The following is a 23198-nucleotide window of genomic DNA, read 5'->3' as shown; positions in this document are numbered from 1 at the left end:
CAGATAATTAGTAAATGTGATCACTCAGGAAAATGTGTCAGGAAAATTTGGTAAATGATAACGAAACATGAAGAACAAATTTATTTTTTCATGATGAATAAGAAGATATTCCCTTTCCTGAGGCATCTGGGTAGCCCAGTCACACTCAATAGAGTCTTGATTTCAGCTCACTTCATGATCTCACTGTGGTGGGATTGAGCCCCATGTCAGGCTCAGTATGGAGTGTGGAGCCTATTTGGGATTCTCTCTCTCTCTCTCTCTCTCTTTCTCTCTTTCTCTCTTTCTCTCTCTTTCTCATTCTCTCTTTCTCTCAATCTCTCTCTGCCCCTCCTCCATTTGTTCTCTCTTTCAAAAATAAATAAGCTTTAACAAAAAAAATAAAGAAAATATTCCCTTTCCTGTCGGGTTCAATTCATAAAGCCCAATGTATAGAGTAAAACAACATGATATGTGTATTTTATTCCTTTGTTCCTAAAATAGTTGTATGGCATTTATCCTAAATGTCTATGTCCTTAATTATTTTAAAAATGGTTTATGTAGAATATTCTATCAGATAAGACAATTAATTATTCCAGTAAACATTTCTAGGACCTTTGATATTTATTAAGCACTGTTCTGGAGTTTCAACAGTAGGGGAGATTTAAAAGAATTCAGACCAGTTAGGTTAGCTGGGTTGTAGCTTAGTAAATGTTTGTTCAGTGACTGTAAACAAAGACATCACTCTTGTCCTTTACAAGGCTTATTCTTACTTAGTAGATTCTATAATTATACAGTTACTAACTCAACTTTCTGAAATAGTTTTTTGAAAAGAAAAAACACACCTGAGAATGCTTTATGGTTACATTATCTTACTGTACAAAATAAAAGAAAATGAGAAGTAAATGCTAATGTTTCACCCTCAAATACCACTTAAACAAACATTTCATCTTGCATGTTCCATTGTCATTATTTCTTGTCAATGACTCTAAATGTGAATATTGGTTTGCTATAGTCATTTACCTAATTACTTTATATACAGAAATTATGAATAGGTATACATATTCATAGTTTTAATATAAAGTTTGTTGAGGACTTTAAGCTAAAGAGTATGTCAGAACTGCACAATTCTACAATTTTACTACAATAAAGACAAAGAAGTTTTGAAGTTGGAAAGAAACTTCCAGTTCAACTTCACAATTTACATATAAAAAAATTCAATGATTTGTCCCTAAATTAATCTAAATTTGTTTGCATCACAAATGGTATTACAAAAGTCACTGCTCTGGACTATTCCTTGTTTTATCCATTAAGTCACTCATAACATACCCAGTAGTCTACCCTAAATAAATTTTCAATTCCCTTGACTATAAATTTAAGAAATATGGAATAACCTGGCTTCATTTAAGCAAGTGAGTGAGTTCTATAGTATTATACGAAACATGATTAATCATAATACAATCTAACTTTGTTAGTTATATAGGGAAAAAAAAGTAATTCACTATCTAAAGCATTTTATGTTGAATATTTTACTTGCATTCATTATATCACTCAACAGCAAATAGGGTGGATATTGCACATAATGCTGCTTATATTTTATTATTTATTTATTTATTTATTTATTTATTTATTTATTTATTAAGGTGCTTACATTTTACAGCTGAGTGGAGGAATACACTTGCTGAGTGACTGGGCAAGTTTAAAAATTTTCTTGTTATGTGAAATTAAATTTAAAACCCAAGTCATAGGATTTCAAGTTAGTGTCTAGCCTAGAGTTCTTGAAACATTGGCTTCATACAAATGAACTCCCTATGAAATAAGGGTCTAACTTTCAGCACATTTCTTTTCAAATGAACATCATACACACAGCTAGAGGCAGTGTAACCAGAAATACATTTTATCTGTAATTGTGCATACTAATATGTTTTAATGAAACCAGTGGAAAAGTTAAAAGTAAACTTATTCATTTTGAAAATCTGTCATTGGTAGAACAAAAGCAAACACAGACTCATTCGAATTCAGAAAGCCCAAATTCCATCCAGAGAAAAGGGAGTTAAAATTACTTCCCACAGTTGTCTCTCTGGTTGAAGGCAAACCTGTACTGCATCTAGAGGGACAGTTAATGACTCACTACATACACTAATAATTTGCTGCACATGAAAAGATTTTCTCCAAAGAATCATAACTAGTCACTGCTGCAGCAGAAAACTTAGTTAATTCCTTGCAAGGCTTTTTTTTTTTTTGCTGGACCGAATTCTAATTGTGTTTATTTATGTTACTATTTGTTATGCCCCAGGTATAACTGTACACATCATTCACAGTCTTTCTTCCCTAAAAAAGTGGAAGCTTTATTCATGAGGGTGTAAGACCTCACAACTCACTGCTGTGTTTAGGTACAAACAAACAAACAAACAAAAAAGCCTGGTCTCAGACCTCCAGAAGGAGATGGGGTGAAATGAAAGAAACAGGTCATCCTGAGAGCATCACTACCCAAGTAGGTGTGAATGATATTTTCTGTGAGATCAGGTAAAGTAGTTAAGACAATAGAGCAAATAAATTAATGTTGGTAGAATTACTATGTGTAATTGTTTCCTTTAGTGTCTGGGAGGAAAGAAATCAATGGATTTCTTCCAAAAATAATTCTTTAATTGAACAACAGCAATTTTTCTTAATGTAGCTATAATTGAATATTTATTTAGAAGCAAATTGAGATCTTGTGCAAATGAAGAACAAAGCATGCATTCCCAGTCATCATGACACTCCTTTAATTTCCTGTAATGCTGATGAACAGTACCATTAAGTGCAAATAAAGAGAGAAGACAGATTAATTTTAAAACGACCCATTCTATTACAGAGACTTCACTTTTTTCTTTTTCTTATTTTTTTTCTCAGTCTTAAGGCAAGTCATGATTAGTTACAAAAGAATTGCAGGGCTATAATCAGAGACCAAAATTGTCTTTTCTAGTTGTTTTGAAGTGCATAATATGCTAATAAGCTGTTCATTAAATTGGTATTTTCTATTTAATTTAAGAAAGGCCCTTTGTATTAACAAAGCTTGTTTGACTATTTTCATGGAATGGGCTATAATCACATTTTTGGAATAATTTACAAAGATTATAACAGCTTATTACTTCATGGCTTACCTCAAAGTGGGCAAAATTAGATCTAAGTTTTTGTATAGGACTGCTCCAAGAACAAATACTGATGATTCATCTAATTCTAGAAGGAATGAAATTAAAAATATTAGTGAAATTACAAGAAAAATACTGTCTTATAAAACTTTAATCTGCTCATTACAAGGGGATTCCAGTACTTGCTGATGCAAAGCCAAATAGAAGAAATGTCTTCTTAACCACGCATGGGGCAGATTAGCCCACACACCATACATCTTAATGGTAGCTCTTAAAGACGTGTTTTCAGTGGCTTTGTGTCTTATGAAGTAACCTTCCTTCACCAGGTTGAGATCAGAGGCAGCTGTAGGAGCTCTGAAGCTTCAGAGACAACTTTATTTTGGAGTTCTAAGTTACAAGGTCAAGATCTCCAAGGTAAGAATCAAGACTACAATGTCACTGTTGAAAGCCATTAATTTCAGAGGCTTCTAAAGATGGTCTTTAAACTTAAAATTTTTCTTAAATTTTCTTTTATATATCAAAATAGTATCTACAAACCAAAGCAAAAGTGAGGAAGAAATTAAAAATGACTATGGAAAATTGTATGTTTCCATCCCTCAAATTAAAATATTAAGCCACATGCTTTATATTGGGATAAAACTGACATTACTGAAACTTCACTACGTGAAGTTCAGATCTATAATTTGCACTTTTTTTCCCATTTTAATAGCTCCTTTCCACCAGTAAATTCAGATTGAAAGACTATATGTAAGTTTTCTATATTTACAAAATTAGATTAGAATAATGACTACAGACTAAGTTGTTTAAGAAAGGTAGATTTATAGCTAGCATACTATTAAATGACTTTATTAGAAATGTTTTGTTCAAAGTTCAAATTATTTCACATATTTACCTTTTGATGATACAGGAGTAAAAATGCTTTTTGGAATGACTACCCTATCTTCTGAGTTTCTTGCCCAGTCAACCATCCCCTTCCGTCCTTTCATAGGGAAGTTGATGTCTGTTAGAACAGATGCTGCGGGAAGCTTCTGAATGCTAGCCACTATTAGAAAAGAAGTAATAATGTTAATGAAGATCTTTCAGTGGAATCAAAATTGATCAAATTAAACCTTGCAATATATTCAAAATAAAATTTTGAGACAAATTACATTTATCAGAACTACAAAACAGACTTATTTCCTAATATTAGACAATCTTCATTAAGGTTGTCAATTCTTTTACTTATCAATTTAGATTTCTATTGCTTTCCCCAGGAATCATACATTGATGGTCAATGGAGTGTGTTCTGAGTGTAGCATGTACTGTTTGCGGTTGTTCATAGTTGACCTCCTTTCCAATTGTTATAAGTTCATACTGTATTTTTTACTAAATATTTTGATTAACACACTTGATCCATAGGTTGAAATTTGTGTTTAAATCAGAATTTGTTTTTCAGAACAAATTTTCTGCATTTACATGTGAATGTTATCTTTCGAAGAAATTTTTTGTGGATTAAATGGGGTACCATGAAGGCTTGGAAAGCAAATGCATATTACTCTTGGAGACAGATCTGTCATAGTCCAAATAATAAAGGACCAGTAAGGCTATAACCACAGATATGCAAACATTTTTATCAAGTAGATTAATAACAAAAACTTTTTAAAACATCCCCCCATAATGGAAAGTAATAGATGGATACTTTGAATGGAGAATTGTGTCTTTACTTGCAATAAATAAGTAGTTTAATATATATTAAAAAAGTCATAAATGATATATTTGGTAATGCCTGATTTTTTTTATTACATCTAACAATTACATATGCACACATATATACATATAGAATAAAATTATAATGATACTAAGTACTTATGAATTACATATATTTTTCAATTAAGAAATGTAGTTTGTACAACTTTTACATAGGTTCATACTTGTTCTACCTGAAAGTTTCAGGTATCTCATGCAATATTTATATAGAAAGACAATGAAAAAAACTATAGAAGCTATTACAGTAGTAAGCTAATGTAAGAAACCATTCAGCTCCTCATAAGTGGATTTCTTTCTGAGGAAACTTGTAATTTAAATCGAGAGAATTGAAATTAAAAATTTAACAATATTAGTTGTATAAATATATTGCAACACTGGCTTAGTTCCAAATTGAAATGGTTATGTATTATTGTACTTTACTAAAGCTCTTTTGGCTATTATAGACATCCATTATCAGCATAGGATGAAAATTCATTTGGCCTGTAACTTGACATAATAAGCTTAAAAAAGGATTTTGTTACTAATGTTGAAAGAAAGAGGGTGCTGGGTAAGACATAAATTAGTTATGGATGTTACATGCTGTTTTTTGGATAACAGCTGTAACTGCTTTGGTTTCTTTAATTTTTCAAACAGTATAGTCTTTGTTGTCCTAAATAACACATTCACATGTCCTAAAAGGTCCAAATCCTCCACTGGAGATAGATGGACAGGTTAGCAAGTTGGCAGCACATTCTTTCTTGATGGTCCTGTAAGATTAATCAATCTGCAAAACTAAATTCATTTACTTCCAAATTCCTTGACTCTCACTTTGGTTTTCTTGGTATTTAGAGGAAATTTATTTCACCTCTTTGCTCTAAAAACTGATGAAAAGAAATGAAGTTTTTTCTGTCACACATTTGGTTTCTGTTATAAAGGAAAATAAACAAGAGATAAATTGTTGGACCCTGAAGTCTAATAATTCCTCTGTTACTATATACCTTGGCTTGGATAGAAAACAAAAAAACAAATGACCAAAAAGAAGCAATACAAATGGAGGAAGCACTTTCTTTACCAACTCTATCACTTTATCCTGAATAAGTTCTAGTCTAATGCCATGTCCTTAAATATACAAATATGATATAATTAAATGTACATGTATCTCACATTATGAAATGCATTCATTCTTCATTGGCTATTAACTTATGACTGTATATGTTAGACTGTCCTTCTGAACATAGTCTAGATTAAAGAACTATAAAAATCAATTAGGATCAGTATTTAATTAGTGCAAAAAGTCCTATAATTGCAGTCTTGATCATAAGGAGTACATAAAAGCAAACATTCATTGATCTTAGAAGAAATGTAGTTTGTAAATTAAGATGATATTTTCAATAAATGTAATATAAAAAGGATATAACTTCATAGACTGATGAGATTCAAATGCTAGTCTTCAAATGTTTAGTATACATGTTCTTTAAAATATGAAGTACTTAAAATTGCACATCTTTATCTTAAAGCTACCTAGGAAGATGCCTTAGATGACACTGTGGTTCTTCATGATCCTGACATGATTAACAAGAAAACCCATTTCCATACAGCAAAAATAGTTCAAAGATGACTTACTTCCTCCTTTCAGTTCCCATAGCAGACACTTGGACCAATCCAATCCTCAATCCCTTCCCTCTTTCACTGAGTTTAAGTGTTCAAAACCTTTAGGTAAAACTTAGATGCAGTCTGTAGGGAACTGGAAAGCTCTGATGTTAAGTGAATACCAAAGAGGCAGGATTAAAAGTGAATCCTTTAAACCATGCCAAGTTTATACAAATATATGTCCAGTGCTGACACAGGAACATAAACGCAAAGCATAAGTGCACAGTCTACCCTCTGTTTCTGCAGTAATTGCCGCATTAAAACCAGTCATTGTGGGTGGTTAGATAATAGAGCATCTTTCCTCAAAAACTGAGAAAATGCCTTTTGTACAGAAGATTAAAGTGCTTAGGCAAAACCACAAAGGACACAGTGTCCCTGAACAAATAGGCACATCTCAAATGCTCCAAGAATTATCCTAAATTCACTGTATCGTGTTTTCATTACAACACTAGATTTGATTTCTTATGCAATAAAAATAGGTGACTCATCACTGATAAACCTTGGAGCAAAACCAGCTGCACTTTCATTTTGCAATTTTAAAACTTTCATTTTGAGTTTGGATATACAGCATAAAACTCCTCCTCATAAAAAAGCATAAGGAATCCTTGCAGATTCTAAAAGCACATCAGCTGTTTTTTGTTTGTTTTTGTTTTTCTTTTGGTTCATCAAAGCAGGGTGGAGCTTCGAACTTGTCTCTGAGAAAAATCATGACGTTTTAGTGCTTTGCCCCATTTGAGGTTCTGGAGAATGGCAACTCTGTTGTGTAATGTCACGTCAGGTAATGTGAATGGCCCACATACAAAAGCCGGGGTTAGTTAATGACGCATCAGTTGCATCATGGACAAGAATGGAAGGCACATAAAAGGAAAAGGCAGGAGAGAGCCAAAGTACACGGATGAATGCTGGAGGGATGAGCAAAATGGACAAATGAGGGCTAATTTAGGACAACCAGTTTCCCAGAATGGCTTAAGTCTGGACTCTAAATCTGGGCCTGGGATTCAAATCCTAATATTTTAGAGTATAATATCCTATTTGTTTGGGGGATTTTTTTGGCCAGTCCCAGTTTATCTTTGCTGTTTTGTGGTAATTATAAGAAGCATCCCTCCCAAAAGGCTCCTTTCAGAAGATAAATTTCATGTTCATTTTATAAGTTGTATGACACTGGGCAAATTGCCCAGCTTTTCTGTGTCTCAATTTTTTTCTTCTGTAATATGGGGATATTATCCATGTCACTGAGATGTTGTAAGATGAAACTGGGTACTATGTATCAAGAGGTAAGAGTCAGGTGCCTAGAACAGTGCCTAGAATAGTACATGGTTATGCTATGTGTTAGCTATTTTTATTAGAGTAGGTTTTCCCATAATCAAATCAAAAGGAACTACCTCACTGTGTATTCCATATTGCAAAATATGTAGCTTTTGCATCAAACATTATTTTTCTAAAAAAATTTAAGGTTTACTTTTGAGAGAGAGCGAGAGTGAGAGAGAGACAAAGCACAAGCAGGGAGGAGCAGAGAGAGAGAGGGAGACACAGAATCTGAAACGGGCTCCAGGCTCTAAGCTGTCAGCACAGAGCCCAATGCACGGCTCGAACTCACAAACTGCAAGATCATGACCTGAGCCGAAGTCAGACACTCAACCAACTGAGCCACCAAAGCACCCCTCAACATTCCTTTTTGATTGTGCTTCAGTGACTTTAAACATGAGATTATATACTTAAAACTTTATGTTGAAAATATATACAGATAGCCAAAGGTAGGGGTTGCACTTAAAATAGAGCTCATCCTTCAGTATTTAAATGTGCCACCTAAGGAGCTAAGGGTTCCTTCTTACTCGTTCATTCTCTTTCCTTCCTTCCTTCTCTCTCTCCCTCTCCTCCCTCTTCTCTGTCTCCTTCTCCTTCCTGCTGCTGCTTCTTCTGCTTCTGCTGCTTCTTTACTTCTTCTTCTCCTTCTCTCTCTCTCTCTCTCCCTCCCTCTGCCTCTGTATCTCTCTCTCTGTCTTCCTCTATCTCTGTCTCTGTTTCTATCCTTCTCTCTTCTCTCCCTTTCCTTTTTCAATAGAATATGCCAGAGGGAAGAGATTGGCTTTCTCTGGTTATTTGGCCACACAGTCAGTCAGGTTAAAAAATCTCAGTTGGAAAAGAAATTGACTGCATCCTAGGTGACAGATTCAGTATTCCCATTGCAACCAAGGCCAGAGTCTGCAAAGAGAACTTCAAAAGCACTACTTTTATGCAGTGACCTAAGTACTTCGTGCAGCCATTCACATTGTACAAATGAGTGGAGGAAACTCCCAAGCAGGGGAAGTTTATCATCATAAACAAAAGTGTAGATGAATACAGAAAAAGAAGTGTAAGAGATGCCTTAAAAGGGATATTGATGTTTCCAAAATATTTAAAGTTTGTATCATTTTTCATGTTGATTCAGAGGGAACAACTTACAAATTGGGTCTTGACACATCAATATGAGAAAATTGGCTAGTTATCAAAATGGATTTGCCTATGGAAAATATCACTCAGTGTTACTAGATGGTTGCCCACAGTTTTGATATCCCATATGAAAAATATGGCAAGAAAGGAAGTATGCACTGCATCAGTGTGTTAGAAATCAACAATTTGTTTTGTTCGTGTACTTATGGCAAGCACAGAGGGGCTGAGCAAAGCCTACATGTAGTGTGATCCATTGACATTAAACAGTTTAAAAAGTCATGGTTTTTATGTTTATATAGAAATGCTGAGTGCTTTATAAAATACTGAGGGCATTTGGGAGGGAAGGGAAGGACAGTGACCTTAATTGAATAGTTGCCATCACCTTGGCATTTGTTAGACATTCCAATCTATTCAACAAGTATGTACGAGTTATCTTCTCTGCACTAGGCACTGTTCTTAGCACAGCACTTAGGCAAGTGCTTTACATGTGATATCTTATTTAATAGTTAAAACAACCCTTATTTAATATTTAAAGGAACCCCAGGAGGTATCATTATTATCAGTATCCTCATTGTTATTATCCCTACATTCATTTTACAAGTGAGGAAGTAGACTCTGTTAAAGTGGTAACATTGCGATTCAATTCTCAGTTTGCCTACTCAGAAGTATATGATTTTGCACTGTGTGCTGCAGTTTGATTTTACCTAACAAATTAGCAGCAAATTTACTTTGTCTTACTGTAATGTATTTGCACTAAATATAAAAGACTGACATAATGATTCAATGAGAGTAAATGAAACTATTCTCACTTATCCAACAAGAGGTCAAAACTAGATATCAGTGAAGAATGGTGATTATCAAAAGGGGATATAGACACATATTTTAATTTGTCCAGCATCTTTATGTTCTAACATCTCTATGAAAAATCACATTTTAGAATTCTGCAACAGTGAGTAGTTTCCAGGAAACAGTCAGACATTCAAACAGACAGTTTTGGTTGTTTTTCTCATTACCCTGTCTCCCCCATTTACTCTATCTCTTTTCCCAAAAGGCCAAGATTAAAATGCTGAGGGCCAAAGAGAAAGAACAGGTTTGCTAGAAAGTCGCATGCAACCATGACTTCCCAGGAAATAGAGCCACTAGGCAGGGGCGTCTGAAAGGACCACAGTGCTGAGAGCACTCATCAGTTCTACCCTGCCATCACCACTACAGAGTGAAGCATCTGGATCCAAGTCCCAGGACCAGCACACAGAGATTTAAGTGAGAAATGTTCTTCCCTTTAGGAATTTACAAGTTTTTCTTTCTAAGAGAAAAAATAGGATCCTCTGATTTTTTTTTTAAATTTTTTAATGTTTTTATTTATTTCTAGGAGAGAGAGAGAGAGACAGCATGAGCAGGGGAGGGTCAGAGAGAGAGGGAGACACAGATTCTGAAATAGGCTCCAGGCTCTGAGCTGGCAGTCAGCACAGAGCCCGACGCGGGGCTCGAACCCACGAACCGCGAGATCATGACCTAAGCGAAAGTCGGACGCTTAACCGACTAAGCCACCCAGGCGCCCCAGGATCCTCTGATTTTTAAAAAAAGTAGACAAACTAGACAGGCAGTCAATAAAGGACCTATGTGGCATATTGAGCACACGGTTTTCAACTTGTTAGCTTTTAATGACTTACCATGTATATTGAAACTTAAATAATGAACCATTCCGTATATTCCTTTCCAGCATCAAACTTAAAAAAAAAAAAAAACTTGTAAATTATTTGTGAATCATTAGCTTCAGATTCTGTTTTTTATCCATTGGTTGCCTTTTTTCCAAGCCTAGGAATCTCTGCACAGCAGGGCACATTCTTATTTCTGCTCACAGTAATGTTGCCAGGCTTTAGTGCTCTCCACAGAGGACTCCCACAGCCTCTTCTCAAGTCACCCTTACTTCCCTAACATGTCATCACGCAAACACGCATGGTACATCCATAGCCTACATGTGACTCTCATTAAAGCTAAACTGTCTCAACCAGGAATTGGCAAATTATAGCCCACAGGCCAAATATGTCCGATAAGCTATTTTTGCATGGTCTTCAAGGTAAACTCGGTTTTCACATTTTTAAATAATTGAAAAAAATCAAAAGAATATTTCTCGGCATGTGAAAATTATATGAAATTCAATTTTCAGTGTCCACAAATGAAGTCTTATTGGAACACAGCCACAGTCATTCATGTACTTACAGTCTGGGGTTGCTTCCATGCAATAATGGCAGAATTGAATAGCTGCACTGAAGACTGTGTGGTCCATAATCCTAAAATATTCACTGTTTGGTCCTTTGCAGAAAAAGTATGCTTACCTCTGTTCTGGACATATGTTGGAGAGCTCTTTTTAAATATTACAATTTTTCTTTCAGGAGAAACACATTCTAAAAACATGAGGGGCACCTGGGTGGCTCAGTAGGTTAACTGTCCAATTTCAGCTCAGGTCATGATTTCGTGGTTCATGAGTTCAAGCCCTGCATCAGGCTCTGTGATGATAGTTCAGAGCCTGGAGCCTGCTTCAGATTCTGTGTCTCCCTCTCTCTCTGCCCCTTCCCCACTAGTGCTCTGTCTCTCTCTCTCTCTCTCAAAAATAAATAAAAACATTAAAAAAACATATGAGTTTCTGTACTTATTCTTTTATCTATTACATGTTCTTCCCACTTTTTCTTTCAGTACTACACTGAATATTGTGGTGATATTTAAGCTGATTCCACCATTTGTCTTTTACTTTTCAAAAAGAGTATGAGTATGTTTGCAGTCTTATAGAAAGTCATTTTTTTAAAAAAATTTCATCTTCTCTACACAAGTAGTTCATGATTTTACTCCTAACATGAATGCAAAATAAAATGTGATATGGGAAGTCATTTTTTGTATGTATACCTGAATAGTAAAAACAAATAAATATAGAAAATGCTTTAGGAAGTAAGTTTTCCCTATTCTCCTAAACAGTGAAATTAAGAACAGAATTCCTTCAGAATAAGGATCATTAGATGATAATAAACTTAGTAATCAGAGAGAGAGAGAAAAAAAGAGAGAGAGATATCTTTTGTACATGCAACATTATTGACTTCTTTCTCTTTACATACACATGTATGCATGTGTGTGTATAATAGGCAGTTTTGATATTTAAGCAACTTTCAAAATCACTAGCAAAGAATTAAGTCAAGGACCTTCTAGGAATTAGGCACCAATGTAAGCAGCAAACAACTAAAGCCAACTTCCCAAGATAGTGACTCATCCATTCCCAGAAAAGTAATAGCAACGGACAATGCTTAGAGGTGACAAGGGAAAAGAGATCACTGCAGACTGAGAAGTTCATTCTGGAAATTCATTCATCCAACAAATCTCTATTGAGCCCTGAGAATATCCTAAGCACTGTCTTGATACTGAGTATTTAGCAAGTGAGCAAGAGACACAAAGTCTTTGCCTTTAAAGAGCTCACAGTCTCATGGGGAACACATGCAATTAAAAAGGGAACAAACGATTCAGATATGCTAGATTGAGAGAGGTGGCATGAAAGAAATAAAGGATGAGATGGAACACAGTTGGCTGGCTAAATAAAGCCTTGTTGAAAAGGTACTGTCTGGGCTGTGGTTTTACAGTTAAGTAGGGCAAAGGGAAGAGGAAGCTGCCTATGCTCTGTAAACCTAGAGACTTGGAAGGGCCGTAATGTTCCAGACGTATCAGAACAGTAGCATCTAGGAATGACAGGCTTTAAAGGTATGAAGCAAGGAAACTTAATATGTCCTAGAGATACAGTAACATTTCTAATAGGACAGAAAGTTTTAGGGAGAGAAATAGGAGAAAAAGTGAAATAAGATATTGTAGGCTAAGGGATCTGGAGCATGATCAAATTTAGAATTTGAAGATGTAATTAGATGCCTTCTAATTAGAAATAATAATTGATAATGTGGACATGGGTAAGTTCTCCTAAAGAGAGAATATAATGGGAAGATTCATTTATTCAGCAAATATTAATTGAGCTCCTATTACATGGCAGACACAGTTATGGGCACTGAAAATACACCAGTGAACAAAAAAGTTAGTCTTCGCCCTCCTGGGGCTAGCATGATATCCAGGGTTGGTGGGGGTGGGGGTGGAAAAAGACAAGGAATAATTATAACTAGCCAGAATGTCAGTAATGATAAATGATATGATAGATAATGAGTGAGGTTGAGAAGCTTTACTAAATAAGGAAAGCTTCTTTGGTAAGCTGGCATTTGTGCCAACATCTATAAGAAGCAAAATGGTGAGTTACACAGATATTAAGAAGATAAGAGGAAAAGCTGAGAAACGTAGTTTAGGAAAAGGCTCACTTTAGGGGGTAGAGAAATAAACATAGGAAGACATAAAAAATCATGGGGTGCTTGGGTGGCTCAGCCAGTTAAGGGCCCTTCTCTTGATTTCCGCTCAAGTCATGATCTCATGGTTGAGATATCAAGCCCTGCATTGGACTCAGCATAGAGCATGGAGCCTGCTAGGGATTCTCTCTCTTCCTCTCCTTATGCTCTCTCCCCCCTCAAAATAAATAAATAAAATTAAAAATAAAAGACACCAAAAATCAATGGGGGGAGAGAGAGAGAGAGATGGAGGAAGAAGAAGAAGAAGGAGGAGGAGGAGGAGGAGGAGGAGGAGGAGGAGGAGGAGGAGGAGGAGGAGAAGATTACAATCGTGAACTAACTTAAGAATGGAGAGGTGCATTTTAATAAGGAGAAAATGGCCTTATGAGGGGTCAAAGGTTTCATAAAGATTATGGAGAAGAGCCATTGGTTTGGTTTAGAAAAATGGAAACAATACTCTAAAATTAGTTTCAGAACATGATCTATTGCAGAGGTTGGACAACTTTTTCTATAAAAGGCCCAAAAGTAATATTTTCAGCTTTGTGGGCCATTAGTCAATTACCCAATTCTATGAAAGTGGCCATAGACAATTCATAAATAAATGATCATGCAACAGAACATGATGTTTAATCATGTTTAATTATCTTGTGTGATCAATATTATATATATATTTTTTTAATTCAACAAATGTTTATTGGGCAGAACTACTGATTTCCCACCACCAAAGTGCTGTCTTCCCAGTGTCACCCACCTTAACAGAAAGTGCCACCATCTATTTAACTGTTCAAACCAAAAACCCAAAGGTCATCTTTACTTCTGGTTTTCCTTTGCCTCCTTTGACTCATCCATTAACACATGCTCTCAGTATTATTTCTAGAGCTAGAACATGTCTTAAAACCCTACCCTTCCCTATATCTCTATTCTAATACCCTCCAGAAACCACCAGAATCTCTAATCCAAATGAATTCAAGTATTGCCTCACTGGACTTCTTGGTTCTATTCTTTTCCCCTGAATTTCTTCTTCTCTCAGAAACTAGAGTAATCTTTTGAAAAATATAAATCAGATCATGTTGTTCCCTTACTTGAAATAATTCAATGGCTTGCCTGTGTTCTTAGAATAAAATCCAAATCCTATACAATGGCCTACAAGGCCCTGCATGGGTTGGTTTCTCTCTCTGCAGTCACATTATACATGGATGCTTATTTACTGACCCAGATAAAGGGGTACAGGTCTTTTCTTTTCCACCACAGGGCTTTTCCTTTCTAACTAGAACATTATTTTCTATTCTTATCCTTGAGTCTCTGCTAACTTGGTCTGTTTTAACTGCCCTAGCTAAAGAAATACACCACCACCCCCTCCCTGTCATTGCTCTCTATTATGTCATCCTGTTTATTTCCTTATGGCCCTGTTCACAGTTAAAAATTGTCTAGATCATGTAGACTTGTTTATTGTCTGTTTTTATTCTAGACTATTAGCTCCAAAATGACAGGTATTTTCCCTGTTTTACCATTGTATGATAGCATCCTAACTTACAGTAGGTCTGACACAACTCCTCATATATATATATTTTTTAATGAATAAGGTCTCCCAAAGACTCAATAGAAGGAACTGGGGTTTAATGTGATCACTATGTGCCCTTGAGACAAAAAAAAAAAAAAAAAAGATCTAGTATTCCAATTACTTTGTGATCTTTGGCATGATATTGAACTGTTCTTCAGTTTGACCATCTGTAAAAATCAAAAATCAAAAATCAAAAATCAGCCTTTCATGAAGATTAAGCTGAAGACAGTTTCATTCCCTATACATAGTAAGATACAATATATGTCAATTCCCTTTTATCCTTGATCTCAACCATTCTCTGCCTTGGGTAAAATATGGTGGAAGATCCAAAATTAAGAAAAGAAAAAATCCTGACACAGAAAGAGATTACAAGGGAGACATCTGTTTCACACAAATATCTTAAGTATGAGCAGAATGGGTAATAAGAATGTTTCCTCTGAAATCCAAACCTGTCTATTGAACTGTTCAATTCACTGTCTTCGGGCATCTTAAATGTAGCATATCTGAAGCTTAACTCTTGATTTCTACTCATCCAGCATATAAATATACTTTCAGTATGCAGTCTTCCCCATATCTATAAAGGGTACCTCCATCCCACCCTTTCCCCAAGACAGAAAATGGGAAGTTATCCTTGAGGTGTCCATATTCTCATCCCCAGAATCTCTTTCATCATTGTGCTTCTGTTTCTCTTACAAAACACATCTTTAAGCTGTCTTTTTAATGTTTACTATCTCTACTTTGACTACTACACAGTAATCCATCAAATCTTTAAATGAAAAAAAGTCACTATATTCACTGCTTATTCTTATGCCACTTTCCACACTGCAGTGAGAGTATTTGGAAGCAGAGTTGAATCATGTCACTCCCCAGTGAGTTCCCATTACACTTGTATAAAATACATAATCTCTCCAGGGTACCCATAACCTGGTATTTGACTTTCTCTTCAATGTTAGCTCATGACTTTTACCATTTACAACTACTCTCCAGTCACAGTTGCATTCTTTCATTTCATACCAAGCCCTCCCTTGGTTAATTGTTATTCAACACGAGGTCTTGGATGAATGCCAAGAAGAACTTTCTAGCACTGAGCAACCACCCCAATATCTAAGTTGGAAATCTTGGTTAGTCTCTCTTCATATCATTTACTACATCTTAAATATGTCTATAAATTTATTTATCTATATGCATTTTGGTTTTCAAAGTTTCTTCCCTTCTATTTTTCCTTATACAATAATGCAAATTATATATTCATTCATCTAATAAGCACTTTTAAAAAAAATAAATTTACTTATTTATTCTGAGAGAGAGAGAGAGCAAGAAGGGATAGAGAGAGAGGGAGAGAGAATCTCAAACAGGCTCTGCACTAGAAGCACAGAGCCTGATACGGGGCTCAAACTCCCAAACTATGAGATCATGACCTAAGTTGGAATGAAGAGTTGGATGCTTAACCCACTGAACCACTCAGATGTCCCACTTATCCAATAAGTTTTATATTTAAAAACTTAATATCTTCCCTTCTAGAATGTAACCTCCATAAGGACAAAGACCAGGTATACCTTACTCATCTTTTTATGACCAGAGGATAATTGGTATTTGGCAGGCACTTAATAAATGTAGATTTAATATAATGAAAGATGAAATGAAGCGCAAAAGACTTATTTTAACTGGGAGGGGGAGGGGACACTAGGCAAGGTTCAGCACATGGCTCTAAAATAATATAAATAAGAACAAAGAGGTGATTTCAAGTTGTTTGTAGCATTTTAGCCACTTCATTGTACCAAAAGGAAACTACGAGCCTTATGCCTTTTCCAAAATAGGGATATCTGAGGGTAGACCTGGGTGTCTAAACAAATTTAATTTTTCAAAGAAAAGTAGGGACAAATAGCAGTAACAAGAGACCATCTACTGACCAGTTAAGTGCTAGCAATGCTGTGTTACCTCACTTGGCCCAAAAAACACTCTGAACCAAGTACAGTCACTCCCATTTTGCAGACTAGTTTTGGATCATTTTACTGCAAAAACATTCTTTAGTCCTAATAGCATGATAGTGAAGATTCACAAGTTCACATCTAAACTAAACAAACTAAAGAATGACTGGTGGAAAAAGTTCATACATGAGCTCTATATTTGTAAACATCATTTCTCATCAAGTTCTGAAAATATTTTTGGTCTTTGGATCTTCAAACCAAAAAACAAACAAACAAAACAAAAAAATCCCCAAACAATAATTACTCCTCGTCTCCACACACATGTATGCACCAACACATAAAAATATAGACTCTGGGATTAGACTGAGTGCTCTATTTCATTATAACTTATATGTAGTTTTAAAAGGCATACCAATCAACTATAATTTTCTTTCATCTATGTGGCTGAAGTTATACTACATAATACATTTGCTTTTAAGAAATTGAAATTTAAAAATAAATACTTATATTCCATATTTCTAATATGCTATGATATTTTTGAAATATGGATTTTTAGAATAAAATCTAAGGATATTATAGGCTACCCTAATCAGTAAGAATGTTATTATATTTTAGAAAAAAAATTTTAAAAAGGAAGGAGTTAGGCAAAGTTAATTAATTGGGCAAAGAGTTTGGGGAAGGTAAAAGGAGACTATCTAGAAAAAAAAGAGAGGTGATAATTAATGTTACCAAATAATGAAGACATTCTTCAAAAAGAGGAAAGTTCATATTCCAAAAGTAATAAAGTAGCCCAAATGGGTAGACATTAATTATTAAACATTTTGTAGTGGCAAAGAAAATGGTTTAGCATGTTTGTCTCAATTATATTCCTCTATATTCCTGCTGAATTTTAGAGCCCTATTTAAATGTATTAGGCTTTGATTTCAGAATATATATGGATATATACCTATTATCCAATATAAGTCATTCCTTTATGAAATGTTTAGTCCCTACAACTATAACATTCTACTTTGTAATTATTAGCTAGACCTTAAATATTTTCATGTATATAAAATTATATATTCTTTAAAGCTTATTGTTATTGTATACTCAGTTTAACTTTTATTAAAAAGCATCTTCATATTTTTATTTAACTTAAAAAAACAACACTACTTTTCCCCTAAGCCCAGGGCATAAATTTTAATAGTGTCTCAAACAACTGCATTTCAGATTTGAACACTGATAAATATTCTAGAATATACATACACAACCACACCCACTCACACCTGCCCTCTCATATTCACATGCCACAAACCAAAACATAAGATCATATTGAAGAAAACACATTAGAATTTTTTTAAACATTTATTTAGTTTTGAGAGGCTAAGAGAGACAGAGCTGAGCAGGGGAGGGGCAGAGAGAGAGGGAGACACAGAATCTGAGCTGTCAGCACAGAACCTGACGTGGGGCTTGAACCCATGAACTGTGAGATCATGACCTGAGCCAAAGTCAGATTCCTAACCGACTTAGCCACCCAGGCACCCCTGAAGAAAACACATTAAACTAGCTACATAAGTAGTTATATTTCTAAAGTTAAAAAATCTTCATATGAAATATTTAAGGAGGTAATAAAAGCAGAAAAATATTGTTGACTGTTCAGAAGCCAGTATTCTAAGGAAAAAAAGGGAACAGTTCACTTATGAATTCAGAAGATATAGTTCTGTTACAGAATTATTTGATGCATCTACAGGGGTAATTGATGCAGTTTTGTAGACTAAGGTGATGTATTACATGTTAAGGAGCAGAAATTATAAAATTAAAGCAGAAAAGATTCCTCCTGTGTGTTATTTGTTCACAGAACAAGGATCTAACTAATGACTAATAAGAACAAGAAAGAGAAGAGTAGCTTCTTAAGACAGCAAAGTGAAAATACTATTGAAATGCTTGTGGGCCTTTAGAGTCATCACACTACAAAGACAATTGGGTAACAAACTCATTTTAAAATAGCCAAAGCACAAATATGTTTCTAGGTTTAATTATATTATCTGCCTGGAAGTCTGTGATCCTGGTATGCTTTGTGAAATACTATTGAGATTAGGAAAAAAACAAAATAACAAACAGAAACTTAGGTTATTAAATGTAGGTAAGAACTTTAGCAGTTCCCTAGAGGAACCGTCTAAGGCTACTGGAGATGGAATAGCATGCCCACACACCTAGTCAGGAACAGAGCCCATATTTTTCCCTGTATTTGTCCACTAACCAATTACCAAGGGCCTGGCACATGGCAGGTGCTAAATATGTATTATGTTTAATATTTATAATAACACTTTAGGGAAGATATTATTATCTACACATTAGAAAGAAGTCAACTGAGAATTTAGAGATGAAATAACTTGCAGAAGGCCCGTTTGTTGTGGTTTAGTCAAGGTTTGCAGCCAAATCTAGCTCCAAAGCCAGCATGTTTTCCTAGATACAAAATCAGATCCTTGTTAGCATTGACATAAAGTCACCAGTGTATAATCTGAGTCATATTTTTCAGGTGTCACATTCAGATGAGAACTAAAAAAGGTTATTATTCAGTGAAAGAAGCAATGGAGAAGAGGAATAATTTAGCACAGAATTCATGATATAACCAAATAAAATAAGACTTTTAAAAAAGTGAAACCATAAAGTAGAAAAAAATAAAAACTGTTAAAAGAGAATTGGTGCCTCTTTTCTCTTCACTAGTTATTGTTACAGAGGCAGACTACTATTGCCATAGAGAAAAGCAATTATTGCCATAGTGACAGTTAAAATGGAATTGTTTTTTGTACTCACATAAACCCGTGGCCACATCCTTTTAATTCAGTTGAATAGCAAAACTGGAAAGAAGGCATGCAGTATGCTAATTTTAGTAATTTCAAATCCTTATTGCATAAACCAACAGAATCTAGATGTATTATTTTATAACATTCAAGTTTGTTTTTAGTTGGCTTTAGATTTTATGTTTCTATTCTGGCCTGTAAGTGCCTACCAGATTCTGAAGGAATTAACCTCTAACAGAAGAATGCAGACACACTGGGAAGATTTATCATTCCAACATGTTTTAGATACATCATTCTCTAGGAAGCTAGGGAGCCATGTGACTCTTGTGTTAATCCCATCTCTAAAAGCCTTTCCCTAGTTGGAATTCTTTTCTGGATCTCTTGAACCCAGGCAAGGCATTGGTCACTTTACACAAAACTCCTCTTCATAGCTTCCCTAGGGCACAGAAGCCAGGAACAACTTCTTTGCAGAAACTCATATTCTTTATAGAGAATAATTAAGAAAATTCAAACCCAAAATGTCTGTAGTTAGGATTATGGGTCAACATGTGAGAAACCCATGAATTCTCAATCCATATTCTTAACAGAAGTCTTAAGTATTGAAATTGTGTATCCATTCAGGACAGCTTTCACAAACTATGGCCAATAATATCATGAAAGCATGATATCTTCAGTATCTGTGTTACATGTATTTCACCCTTGAGGCTTTGAACTCTTTCTCATAGGTATACAGAGTTAAGGGAGGAGTCAATGTTCCCTCTGCTTTTCCTATTCACGTCCCAGTACTGCTGAGTAGTACTGTGCATTCCATGTTGTGTATTTCCATCTGAAATTCATGTGACCTCATTACTTTTCCTCAGACCATGAGGATTTTCCCAGTAAATATAATATCTGAAAGAAATGGTATGCCTTAGAGCCAAAGAGTTGGTCTTTATCCAGGCATTATTCATTAGACAGTTACTGAAAGAATGGAGACTGAATAAGAGGTTCACAAAATTTCATTGGTTTAGAACCAATTAAAAGATTGGTTATAAAAGAGTCATTAAAGATATAATCAGATATCCTTTAAAAATGTGTAATTAGCCAGAAAACAATTTTGAAATTCCTAATAAAATAGATATATATCAAAAATATCACTACAAAAGAAAATAAAGGTCAGGAGTTGTTATACCTTGACATAAAATACAGAATACATGATTAAGATTTCCCCAGAGTCATATCAAAACTACAGTGAAGTTCTTTATATAACAGAAGTAGGTTAGAGTATGGTTGGCTAAGCAAGATAATGAAACAAATCTTTAACTTTCAATTACTAAGATGCAAAGGAATAAAAATGCACTGACACTAAATGGGAAGCGCTGATGTAGGACAAATTGTGTGGGTGCCCTTAGCATTGTGGCAGCAAGGTTGTTAGGAGTAAATAGTACCATGAATATTTGTGAAAGCGTTAATTTGGGAAATGCTATATAATTAATGTAAGGGATACCTTACCAGATATTTTTTTGGAAAGCCTGAAGAATAAAAGGAGATGAAACAAAGACATTTTCCTACATATTGTACTCAACTGGTACTTCTGAAAAGAGTTCCTCAGAATAATAACCACTGTCTGATACTAGGCAATGTTCATTAGAATGTATGCTCAAATAATGCATATGTAAGGAAGTAAGGAAAAAGGCCTTCCAAAGTAGCAACATGTAGACCCTATTCTTTCTCAACTGTATTTAAACTGGGATAAGAAGCAAAAGCTGTTAAAGATTTGGAGACCAAATGAAAAATTCACAGCAGAGCATTAGTTAGAATGAGGCTTAGGAGTTGGCATAATAACAGGGATGGCGGGAGGGGGGGAGTTTAGGGCATCTGGGCTACTTGAAATGAGAAATAATGGGTATTACCAATGCTTTCTAGTCCAAGTTTTTTAAGGACAAGAACCATTATTTAAGGACTACTAAATAATTGTGTCCTTGAGTAGGCTGTATAAAACAGATCAGAAAACCCAAAATATTATGTAAAGATATTCACTTCAGTTATGTTCTAAAAGAACACTGGCCTACTGATAATGTGCAACACCATAATATGATGTCTATTTTCTATGTCACAGTCCAGAGTTGTAACCAAGATACTAGTACATGTATCCAAAAAAAATGATATGCCTTAGAGCCAAAGAGTTGGTTAGTGCAAATAACAAATAACTAGTACAAATAACACTTCCTGAAAGCTGTAAAGTTGCTTTGTAGAGACATTTCCAACTTGGATACGTTATTTTTTTAATTGAAAAACATTTTTAATTTAAAAAAAAAGAAAAAAAAACACAACTCTACACAATACTTTATATTGAATGGATTTGACCAGTTTATGACTGGACTTAGTTGACCCCTACACATTCTTCCATTCTTGAGCTTCCATTACTTTATAGAGAAAAGAAGAAACACAAAAATGATAGGGAGAGTCGAATTTATTTCATTTGTTAATTGGCAGCTCAATGTGAGTTAGAGCTTTAAAAAGTCACTTTAAGGAACAATTTCATTCTAGCTTTTGTGCAGGGATTCAGAGTGTAGTATGAGAACAGAAAGCTGATAGCTTCACAGGGTAAACTTGCTTAAACTTCATGACCAGGGGTGTGTGTGTTGGACTAAAAAACGAGAGTATAACAAACATAAACAGTGTCATGACTATAGTTAACAATAGTGTATTATATATTTGAAAGTTGCTAAGAGATCATAAAGGTTCTCATTCCAAGAAAGGAACTGCAACTAAGTGTGATGATAAATATTAACTAGAGTTATTGTGATATCATCTCATAATATATACAAATATCAAATCACTATTGTGTACCCCTGAAGTTAATACAATGCTAAATGTCAATTACATCTTAATAAAAATTTTAAAAAGAATAAGAAGAGAAAAAAAAAAAAAAACAAGACAAGCTTAAATGTTAGAGACATTTAAATGGTTGCCAAAGTAGGTTTTTGACTTTTGTTTATAGGATACAGATTTAGACCTAAATCTGTCTTATTTTTGTAGTTGAGTTCTTAGAAATGTAGTGGAGACATTTTCTTCAGGCCCCTCCTCGTTTCACATCCTGTTTCTAACCATTAGTAAATTCTGTAAGATTAAGCTTTAAAATACCTCCAGCATCTGACCTCTTCTCACTATACCCACTGGCATGTGGTCTAAACCGCTGAGCTCTCTCATCTAGCTCATTGCAATAAATGCCCAATAAAAGCCTCTCTATATCCAGTCCTACCTTACTATGGTCTGTTAGTTTCTTTATTATTATTATTATTATTTTGAGAGGGAGGGAGGGAGAGAGAGAGAGAGAAGGAGAGAGAGAGAGAGAGAGAGAGAGAGAGAGAGAGAGAGAACAGAGAGGGAGGGAGAGAGAAAGAATCCCAAGCAGGCTGAGTGCACTGTTAGTGCAGAGCCCAAGACAGGGCTTGATTCCATGAACATGAACAATGAGATCAGGACCTGAGCTGAAATCAAGAGTCAGACGCTCAGCCAACTGAGCCACCCAGGTGTTCTTGGTCTTTTAGTATCCACTCCATAGTCAGAATGGTCAGGTCATGTTTCTGTCCACATATTTCAATGGTTTTGAATCTCATTCAGACCTACAGTCATATGCCTTCCATAGGCTGGGATACCCACTCCTTTCG

At 34.9% G+C, this 23198-nt stretch overlaps 1 protein-coding gene across 1 annotated transcript in view; it reads right to left on the bottom strand.

Annotated features, from left to right (window-relative positions):
• Positions 1–23198, bottom strand: part of ADGRB3 (adhesion G protein-coupled receptor B3) — a 439933-nt gene that overhangs the window by 315108 nt on the left and 101627 nt on the right. The window contains exons 12-13 of the mRNA XM_039245799.1: positions 4000–4149; positions 3120–3195 (exon numbers count right to left, since the gene is read on the bottom strand). Of these exons, the coding sequence (XP_039101730.1) occupies positions 3120–3195; positions 4000–4149 (226 nt within the window). The remainder of the gene's footprint in view (positions 1–3119; positions 3196–3999; positions 4150–23198) is intronic.

Source organism: Hyaena hyaena, unplaced genomic scaffold (genome assembly GCF_003009895.1).
Source record: "Hyaena hyaena isolate Hyena2069 unplaced genomic scaffold, ASM300989v1 scaffold_271, whole genome shotgun sequence".
Classification (NCBI taxonomy): domain Eukaryota; kingdom Metazoa; phylum Chordata; class Mammalia; order Carnivora; family Hyaenidae; genus Hyaena; species Hyaena hyaena.
Note: the sequence above shows the minus strand (reverse complement) of the source record. Positions and strands in the feature narration are given on the sequence as shown.